Source organism: Rhinoraja longicauda, chromosome 29, assembly GCF_053455715.1.
Source record: "Rhinoraja longicauda isolate Sanriku21f chromosome 29, sRhiLon1.1, whole genome shotgun sequence".
In the NCBI taxonomy this organism is placed as follows: domain Eukaryota; kingdom Metazoa; phylum Chordata; class Chondrichthyes; order Rajiformes; family Arhynchobatidae; genus Rhinoraja; species Rhinoraja longicauda.
The window spans coordinates 22000451-22010988 of NC_135981.1; the positions used below are offsets into that span (position 1 = coordinate 22000451).

A 10538-nucleotide genomic window follows, 5' to 3' on the forward strand; every position below is an offset into this window, starting at 1 on the left:
ATCCATGTCTCTCCATTCCATTCATACCCATGTGCCTGTAAAAAAAAACCTTAAATGAAAGTTGCTCAATGGCACCATAATTTCGCTATAATGTATTCAACATGTTCCTAATAATAGGCCCAACATCTCTATTCAGTAATTCATTTTCTGACTCATGTCTTCTGAGCTGCTGGCCTTTCCGAAATAAAGGCATGTAGGAAAAAAAAAAATCAGGAAATTAAAAGGACCACTTAGCCTTATTTCAGCTGGTAAAACAGCTAAGTCAATAATAGGAGACAGTGCTTTGAAAAACACAAGTTGTGGGAATAATGTGTATCAATTTCAAAACCATAAAGAATTCATTTTTAAAAAGAGGAATTAAGTAGAGTGCACGATTTTCAAAAGACAAATAATATAAGACTAATGACAAAATATTCATATAGAATCTTAGTACAGCACACATACACAGAGAGAAGTGCTGCACAGGAACTCTCGTGTCCTATAATTCAGTTCTCTAAACCCTGACTCTATAATCTACCTCCATCCTAAATCATTTAGCCCTTTAATTCATCTCTCCTGTCATCTCCACTCCCTCTAATTCACTTGTCCTATCACTCCCCTATTCCTGCTTTTCTGAACGATACATTATGGAAACCGGCATTACAGCCCAGGCCATTGATCACCCATTCACACCAGTTCCACGTTATCCCACTTTCTCACGCGTACCCAGGCACCCTGGGGTCAATATATAGAGGCCAGTTAACCTATAAATCTGCAAGTCTTTGGGATGTGGGTGGAAACCGGAGCACCCGGAGGAAATCCTTTCAACAACTAGAGAGCGGTCCTGAGCTACCATCTACCTTATTGGAGACCCTCGGACTATCTTTAAGCGGACTTTATTTTGAACTAAACGGCATTCCCTTTATCCTGTATCTGTACACTGTGGACGGCTTGATTGTAATCATTTCCGCTGGCTGGATAGCACGCAACAAAAAGCTTTTCACTGTATCTCGGGACACATGACAATAAACCGAACTAAATGGAGAAGAGGCATGCAGCGATGATGCTGCCTTGCTTGGGACTCAGTCCAACGCATCACATGCACTCCACTTCCCATCGCTGAGAGCATCTAAATGAGGTGGCATCTCAGGAAGGCAGCACCCATCATCAAAGATTCCCACCATCTGCCCCATGCCCTCTTCGCATTCCAGAAAGTAAAAACGCCTGAATTTACAACAAAAAAAAAATCAGGTTCGGGAACACCTCCTTTCTTCCAACTATCAAGCAAGTGAACGGATCTGCACAACCTGTCTGCAGTGGAGAAAAGGGAGATCCCCAATACCTCACGAGGATTAGGCACCTTTCCCATCAATGTTCACGGGCAGATGCTGTGGTCCTCTGGTACATCCTCCTCTTCCAAGATATAGACAATGAAACAAGGGTTTTGTGACTGAACTTCTTCTCTGCTGAGTTTTAGAAGTTTTGCAATGGATACCACCTGCGCTGGAGGTTTTGTTTTGCTTCTTGGTTGAGATATTGTCTTTCTGACCTCTTGCTGGTCAGAGTGGCAGCAAAGTGGAACCAAAGGGGCTGCTGTGGATGGAGTAAAGTGTGGTCAAATCATGGGGCAGAATTGTGGATGAGGTGGTCTTTGTTCCTTCCAGTGGACATTAGCTACCTCTCTTTCTTTTATCGGGTCATCCCTGTTCTTGGAGTTCCGTAAGGTTGGACCTCGGCTGTTTGTGCACCAAACAGATGTACTGTGGCGACTTTAATGTGAGGGATAGAAAAGACAAACTGTTTGGCAGAACATGATGGCCATGGAAAGAGCTGGAAGGCCAACTCCACCACTAACTTGGGCGGCACGGTGGCACAGCAGTAGAGTTGCTGCCTTACAGTGCAAGAGACCCGTGTTCGATTTGACCTGTCTGTACGGAGTTTGTACGTTCTCCCCATGACCTTCGTGGATTTTCTCCGGGAAGCTCCCGTTTCCTCCCACACTCCAAAGACATACAGGTTTATAGGCTAATTGGCTTGGTATAATTGTAAATTGTCCCTCGTGTGCATAGGATAGTGTTAGTGTGTGGGGATGGCTGGCTTGCGTGGACCTGGTGGGCCGAAGGGCCTGATTCCGCACTGTATCTCTAAACTAAACTAACAAGTGCCTGAAGACTGGTTATGCTATAACCAACACGCTATTCTGTCAGAGGGATTAAAAGACCTCGTGGTACGTTCCCAATCCAAGCGATAGCACCCATTAGATGACATCACCTGCCATGCCATGATGGGTACAGCTCATTGCCTCAGCTCTGGATAGACACAAAAAGCTGGAGTAACTCAGCGGGACAGGCAGCGTCTCTGGAGAGAAGGAATGGGTGACGTTTCGGGTCGAGGCCCTTCTTCAGACCGAAAAAGGGTCTCGACCCGAAACGTCACCCATTCCTTCTCTCCAGAGACATTGCCTGTTCCACTGAGTTACTCCAACGTTTTGTGCCTAAACTGCTCTGTTATCTCCATCAACCTGGCCCCCAAAATAGTAACAGAAATGTTACAAGGTCAATTTCCTTACAAAGATAGCTCTTCCCCCTCAAACAGTGTGTCGAAGCCCAGACAACAAGAGCTGCAATATCCATCATGATCAGGTGGCAATGTAATACACCATGATCGACCACTGTGAAGCGATCCTTGGCTTCTCTACTAAGAGACACCAGCATCAGCAGTGAGCAAGGGATGTCAAGGCCTCCAGTAGGTGTGGCCCACTGGAGTCTGTACTGTAAACGTGCAATATCTTCACAAGGATTAAATAAACTGCATTTTTCTATGTTAATGCTGGTTTGATGAGAATGACCGAAAGATCGAGACCGCACCTGGAGTACTGTGTGCAGTTTTGGTCTCCAAATTTGAGGAAGGATATTCTTGCTATGGAGGGCGTGCAGCGTAGGTTCACTAGGTTAATTCCCAGAATGGCGGGACTGCCGTATGTTGAAAGGCTGGAGCGATTGGGCTTGTATACACTGGAATTTAGAAGGATGAGGGGGGATCTTATTGAAACATACAAGATAATTAGGAGATTGGACACATTAGAGGCAGGAAACATGTTCCCAATGTTGGGGGAGTCCAGAACAAGGGGCCACAGTTTAAGAATAAGGGGTAGGCCATTTAGAACGGAGATGAGGAAGAACTTTTTCAGTCAGAGAGTGGTGAAGGTGTGGAATTCTCTGCCTCAGAAGGCAATGGAGGCCAGTTCGTTGGATGCTTTCAAGAGAGAGCTGGATAGAGCTCTTAAGGATAGCGGAGTGAGGGGGTATGGGGAGAAGGTAGGAACGGGGTACTGATTGAGAGTGATCAGCCATGATCGCATTGAATGGCGGTGCTGGCTCAAAGGGCTCAATGGCCTACTCCTGCACCTATTGTCTATTGTCTATTGTCTAAATTCAATGCAAATGCAAGATGCTCGTGGATTGGAAGGTCTGCCATTCCTTGAGGGCAAGGTAACAGCTCCACAGGAACCTGAAAACAGAATCCAGATGGTGGGCAGAAAGTGTGGTAGAACCTCAACAAATCACAAACACTCTTCACAATGTCACCGGCACCCATGGGCCAAGCTGCACTATAGAGGTGTGTTGATAGTGTACAACTCTGACCATTTCCATGTTTGTTTCAGTGCTAAATGTTAATGATTTCCAAACTATGCTTTAAACTCCTGCAGATGTTCCTGGCTTTGTAGATTGGGTTCCAGATGTCCTGGCTTATTTCACTTTGGTTCGTGGTGGTCATCTATGCATGTAAATGTTTGTAGAACATTTGAAATTGAGAACATTATCCTCCGTCTATACCGTTTTTGGTGAGGCAATTTTACCAGTTAGGGTTTCTGTTTCATTGCCATTAATTATAGATCACATTTGCCGATTGGATGTATGGAGTAAGGTTGCTTTGTCTCGTATACCGTGTTTGGTATGTGGTGGAGTGCAGGCTCATCTGTAAAGCTAAGGGCTTCAGGGAATGGGACTCCAAAAAAGAATCTAGACCCAAAACATCACCCATTCCTTCTCTCCAGCGATAGACAATAGACAATAGGTGCAGGAGTAGGCCATTCGGCCCTTCGAGCCAGCACCACCATTCAATGTGATCATGGCTGATCATTCTCAATCAGTACCCCGTTCCTGCCTTCTTCCCATACCCCCTGACTCCGCTATCCTTAAGAGCTCTATCTAGCTCTTTCTTGAATGCATTCAGAGAATTGGCCTCCACTGCCTTCTGAGGCAGAGAATTCCACAGATTTACAACTCTCTGACTGAAAACGTTTTTCCTCCTCTCCGTTCTAAATGGCCTACCCCTTATTCTTAAACTGTGGCCCCTGGTTCTGGACTCCCCCAATATTGGGAACATGTTTTCTGCCTCCAACGTGTCCAACCCCTTAATAATCTTATATGTTTCAATGAGATCCCCTCTCATCCTTCTAAATTCTAAATGCTGCCTGTCCCGCTGAGTTACTCCAGCATTTTGTGTCTATCTTCGGTGTAAACCAGCATCTGCCGTTCCTTCCTACACGGGATGTCTATAAATATGTCCTTGCTTGTGCAGTGCATGACCCAGTCAATAGCACTGTTGGAAAGAGTTGCAGACAAGGTTCTGACTTTCTGTTCTGCCTTTAAAATCCAGAGTACAGTGATCAACACAGCAGGTAAAGGTGTTGCAGAAGCTTCGGATAATGTTGTTCAGAGACATAGAACTTGGAAAATGGGAATGCTTCGAACCACAATGTCTATGTCGAACAGGATGCCAAGGCCAACTCTTATCTGCCTGCACGTAATCCATATCCCTCCATTCCCTGCATATCCAAACGCCTCTTAAATGCCACTATCATGTCCCGCTCTACCTCCAGCCCCTGCAGCGCCTTCCAGGCATCTACTCTGAACAAAAATTGCTCCACACATTTATTTTAAGCTTTGCCCCTTTCACCTTAAGGCTATGCATGCTAGCATTTGATTCTTGCATCCTGGGGAAACAAGGTCCTGACTGTCTACCCCATCTATGCCTCTCCTAATTTTACATATTTCCATCAGGGCTATCTACAGGCAAAAGCTTGTGCAGCTCAGACTGCCTCCCTCTATTCCCTGATTCCGTGCCCTCTGATCATGCTCCTATATAATTCCACCGATGTGCTAGAGAAACCATTCCAAGTCTGTCCAATCTCTCCCTGTGGTTAATATACCCTAACCCAGGCCACATTGTGGTAAACCTCCTCTGCACCCTTTCCAAAGACTCCACAATTGTCCTGTAACGGAGCGACCAGGTCAGCATGCAATACTACCACAGGAAAACACCATGATGTACAGGCTGGCCTACTGCATGGTCTCAAAAACTCTCTCAAGGGTCAATGACGTTTATGCAGAGTATCCATTACCATTCTTCGCACGTTGTTCTATTACACGATGCAGTAAAAAGCTTGTGTAGGAAGGAACTGTAGGTGCTGATTTAAATCGTAGACACAAAATGCTGGAGTAACTCACCGGGACACCTCTGGAGAGAAGGAATGGGTGACATTTCGGGCCGAGTCCCTTCTTCAGACTTAAGAAGGGACTCGACCCGAAACGTCACCAATTCCTTCTCTCCAGAGATGTTGCCTGTCCCGCCGAGTTACTCCAGCATTTTGTGTCTATCTACAGGCAAAAGCTTGTCCAGCTCAGACTGCCTCCCTCTATTCCCTGATTCCGTGCCCTCTGATCATGCTCCTATATAATTTCCTGCCATCTACAACCCAATACCACCATTGAATATTCCGGTGCTTTCCCACACTCCTTGGGCATCTGCCTCTCTTCCCCTGGTTCCCCCCACCTCTATCACAATTTCATTCTCCTCACCCACCTGGTTCCATCCAGAGGAGGAAGAGAAATAGATCGGGTAGATAGGTGCACAGAGTCGGTGAATCGAGGACCAGAGGACATTGGTTTAAGGTGAAGGGGAAAAGATTTAATAGGAATCTGAGGGGTAACTTCTTCACACAAAGGGTGGTGGGTGTATGGAACAAGCTGCCAGAGGGGGTAGTTGAGGCTAGGACTATCCCATCATTTAAGAAGCGGTTGGACAGGCACATGGATAGCACAGGTTTGAAAGGATATGGTCCAAATGCTGGCTGGTGGGACTAGTGTAACTGGGACATTTGGCCAGTGTGGGCAAGTTGGGCCAAAGGGCCTGTTTCCACACTGTATCACTCTATGCCCATCAGTCACACACTACACCTTCCTGTTCTATCTCCTCTCCCCACTGATTCCATCCCCCCATCTTCCTTTCTCTATCTCCACCCTCCCCTCCTCCATCTGCTGCATTTTATTTTATTTTCCTCATTTGTATCTGTCCTAGAATCTATCAGGATGCAACACAGCTTGATGCAGCCAATACTCTGCCAAGAAACTGCGGAGAGTTGTGGACACAGACCAATCCATCAAGCAAACCATTCTCACCATCATCACTTAATTTACAGTCATCGCTCGTCTTGGGAAAGCAATCAAATTAATCTAGGACGACTTACACCCTAATTATTCTCTCTTCTTCTCTTGCCTGTCAGGGAGAAGAAGGCAAAACCTTGAAAGCATGTACCAGATTCAAGAACAGCCACTTCCTCGGTGTTATCAGACTCTTCAAAGGTGCTCTCATATCCCAAGGATCTATCCTGATCTCCCAATCTACCATGTTGCAGCCCAGAGAAAACATTCCAAGTCTGTCCAATCTCTCCCTGTAGCTAGTGCCCCATAACCCAGGCTGCATTCTGGAAAACCTCCTCTGCACTCTTTACAGACTCCACAATCATCCTGTAACAGGGCGACCAGATCAGCTTGCAATACCTCTACAGGAAAACTCCACAGTCCTGTTGTAACGATTATATTACCTGCACTTTCTCTTTAGCTGTAACATATTATCCTTTTCTGTGTAGGAAGGAATTGCAGGTGCTGGTTTAAACCGAAGATAGACAAAAAATGCTGGAGTAACTCAGCGGGACGGGCAGCATCTCTGGAGAGAAGGAATGGGTGACGTTTCGGGTCGAGACCATTCTACACTGAAGCAAAGACCCGAAAGTTCACCCATTCCTTCTCTCCAGAGATGCTGCCCGTCCCGCTGAGTTACTCCAGCATTTTGTGTCCATATTATCCTTTCTCTTCTGGTGCTTCCTGTGCCCTTGTGTGTAACTTGATCAAACTCATGTACGGTATGATTTGCCTAAATAGCGCGTAAAAAACAATGCTTTTCACTGCACACATGACCGATACCAATACCTAACCCCATCTGCCCATCATCTTCCTCCTCACTAGCTTCTCTCAATCACTTGCCAGCCACTGCCTCAACCCCCCCTCCCCCCCTGGTTATCTCCCCTTGATACTCTCAGTCCTGATGCAGAATCTCAACCCAAAAATTGTTGACCATCCCTCTGGCTCTCCGTCCTCACCACCCCCCCTCCCCCCCCCCCCAACTTCCAGCATCTACAGTCCCTGGAGTCTGCCTCCCTCCAGCATCCAGTCCCTCGTGTCTCCTGCTTCCAACACCTAGTCTCTTGCCTCACCCTCCCAGAATGTAGTCTGGCATGTCTCCCTCTCCATTTCAGCATCTACAGCCTCTTGTGATTCTAACCCCACTTCCAGCACATACAGCCTCTTGTCTCTTCCCACTTTTGTCTCTTGTGTAACCTCCTCTTCCAACATCTGCAGCCTCTTGTGCTTCCCTTTGTCCAGAAAGTAGTGCCTTGTGTCTCCCTCCTCCCGCATCAACAGCCTCTGGTGTCTCTTTCTCCCCATCTAGTCTCTTGTGCAACCCCACTTCCCATATCCCCTAATTCCCACATCTCGTCTCTTGTGACACCCCACTTCCAACCTATGGTCACTTGAGTCACCCACTTCCAACATCTACAGCCCCCTGTGTCCTCTATGCTATGCACCGCACCGCACCAACCCAACCCTCCCCTCCCCTCCCCTGCTCTACTTTGAGCTCTCAGACGCTGTAATATGAAGCATGTGATGGCTCTCATGTGCTTCCCCTCGGTTAGTCAGGCACCATGTCCTGGGGAGGGGTTTGCGTGTATCCCATGACAATGGTGCCGCTCTGTGCTGGGAGCGGGGCTGTTGCGGGGTGTGTGTGTGTGTGTGGGGGGGGGGGGGGTCTGTGTGTGTGGGGGGTTCTGTGCGTGTCTGTCTGTGTGGGTCTGTGTGTGTGTGTGGGTCTGTGTGTGTGGGTGGGTCTGTGTGTGTGGGGGGTTGTGTGTGTGTGGGGGGGGTCTGTGCGTGTGTGTGGGTTTGGGTGGGGGTCTGTCTGTGTGTGTGGGGGGAGGGGGGGGTCTGTGCGTGTGTGTGGGTTTGGGTGGGGGTCTGTCTGTGTGTGTGGGGGGAGGGGGGTTCTGTGTGTGTGTGTGGGGGTGGGGTGGGGTCTATGTGTGTGTGGGGAGGGGGTCTGTGTGTGTGTGTGTGTGGGGGGGGTCTGTGTGTGGTGGGGGGTCTGTGTGTGTGTGGGGGGGTCTATGTGTGTGTGTGGGGGGGTCTGTGTGTGTGTGTGGGGGGGGGTCTGTGTGTGTGTGTGGGGGGGGGTCTGTGTGTGTGTGTGTGGGGGGGGGGGTCTGTGTGTGTGGGGGGGGTCTATGTGTGTGTGTGTGTGGGGGGGGGGGGGGGGTGGGGGGGAGGTGGTCTGTCTGTGTGTGTGTGTGTGCGTGTGTGTGTGGGGGGGGGGGGGGTCCTGTGGGTCGCAGCTCCTATCAACAAACCCTTTCAGGAGCAACGCGGAAGTGAAGCAAAGGCGGAAGAAGCGCACGTTGCAAACTGCAGGCCGAGCTCCTGACTTCTCTGGTGATTCTGAACCAGACCTTGCCCGGGGTCGGTCCACAACCCTCCCCACCCACCTCCCACCCTCTCACCCCCGGCCTCAGCAAAACACTGCCCCCCAAAATAAACCAAACACAAGTTTAAGGGCTCTTCCTATGTGTCTGACACGTGCCCAGAGCAAATGAACCCTCCCCAAACAACACAGTAAGCAGTTCAATACAAGCTGGAGCCTGATGCAAACATCACTTGGCAATAATTAAACACAGGCTATGAAATTACAGCAATGAAATATAAATTAATAGCATATTTTGACCATTCTGTGTTTGGGGTTAGGGGTGGTCCTGGTTGGGGGATAGAGAGGGTGGGAGGGAGGAGAGAGAGAGGGGGAGAAAGAGAGGGAGGGAGGGAGGGAGGGAAACTTTAGATCCATTCATGCAATACAAAAAACTACATGAAAACAACAAGAGGGGAGAGAGAGAGAGGGGGGAGAAGGAGAGAGTGAGTGGGAGAGAAAGAGAGGGGGGAGAGAGAGAGGGGGGAGAGAGAGAGAGGGGGGGAGAGAGGGAGTGGGAGTGGGAGAGAGGGGGGAGAGAGAAAGAGAGGGGGAGAGAAAGAGAGGGGGGAGAAAGAGAAGGGGGAGAGAGAGGGGGGGAGAAAGAGAGGGGGAGAGAGGGAGTGGGAGAGAAAGAGAGGGGGGAGAGAGAAAGAGAGGGGGAGAGAAAGAGAGGGGGGAGAAAGAGAAGGGGGAGAGAGAGGGGGGAGAGAAAGAGAGAGGGAGGTGGGAGAGAGAGGAGGGGGAGAGAGAGAGAAGTTGGAAAGTTGCTGAAGTTGAGTTGGTGTCAGTACTCACGGGGTTAGCGCCGCCGGGCCCCACAGCGCGGAAGGCTGGGGACTGGTGTTGCAGATTCATTGCTACTCTGCCCCCTTGTCCTGCCGCCTGATTCATGGGGTTCATCCCCAGCGCTGCTACATTCATCGGGCTGCCCGGGTTCATGTGGTATCCTCCTCCTCCTCCTCCTCTTGTCGCCATCTTTTTGCAAAGTACATGTACAAACAACAACAACAACAAAAAAAAACAAAACCCCACTCAAGATCTACCAAGTCCCTCTCTGCTTTCAGCTGTCATTTGGTGCCAATAACTAACTCCCCAAACACAAAGCCCTCCGGGGCTGTCTCAGAGTGTGTTTTGCTGCTCCACTGTCCTGTGTTACAAGGGAGGGGAGGGTGGAGATATAAAACCAGATCAGCATTTAGCAACAGGCACAAAGGTAGCAATGTTTAGTGTCATCACTGCCCATGAAGTTGCTGCTGTTGCTGCTGCTGTTGCTGCTGTTGTTGCAGAGCTGCTGTAAGTCCCAGTCCTGCTGGCACTGACACATTTCCTCAGCCCCCAACAAAACGCCCAGAGATAAAGATCAGAGTGGGGTTTTTTTTTCTGCCAGCCTCTCTTGTTTGCAAAGTGCTCCGCCTCCACCGCCCACACTCTCTCTCCTGTTGCTGTGGGGCAGATGGGTGGGGATCAGTTTGCACAAAGCAGGTTTAACCAGGCGAGCTCTCAGCTCTGTGCGCCCTCTGTCTCCAGCCAGCAGTAAGCACCAGGCCGGTCAGCAGATGTCAACGCTGAGCTGATCCCTCAGCCCTAACTCTCCACACCCCCCCCCCCCCCCCCACACTAAATCATGTTGCATCAGCTGTCAGACTGTCCTTGCAAGCCAGCAAAACCCAACAATATATCTATTTCACAGTCACATATCA

At 49.1% G+C, this 10538-nt stretch overlaps 1 protein-coding gene across 2 annotated transcripts in view; it reads right to left on the reverse strand.

The window, feature by feature from the left end:
- Nucleotides 1-10274, reverse strand: part of smarcd2 (SWI/SNF related BAF chromatin remodeling complex subunit D2) — a 50126-nt gene extending 39852 nt beyond the window's left edge. For both annotated transcript variants that reach the window (XM_078424403.1, XM_078424401.1), the window contains exon 1: nt 9634-10274. In XM_078424403.1, the coding sequence (XP_078280529.1) occupies nt 9634-9813 (180 nt within the window). In that variant the 5' untranslated portion in view covers nt 9814-10274. The remainder of the gene's footprint in view (nt 1-9633) is intronic.
- Between the last annotated feature and the right edge of the window lie 264 nt (nt 10275-10538).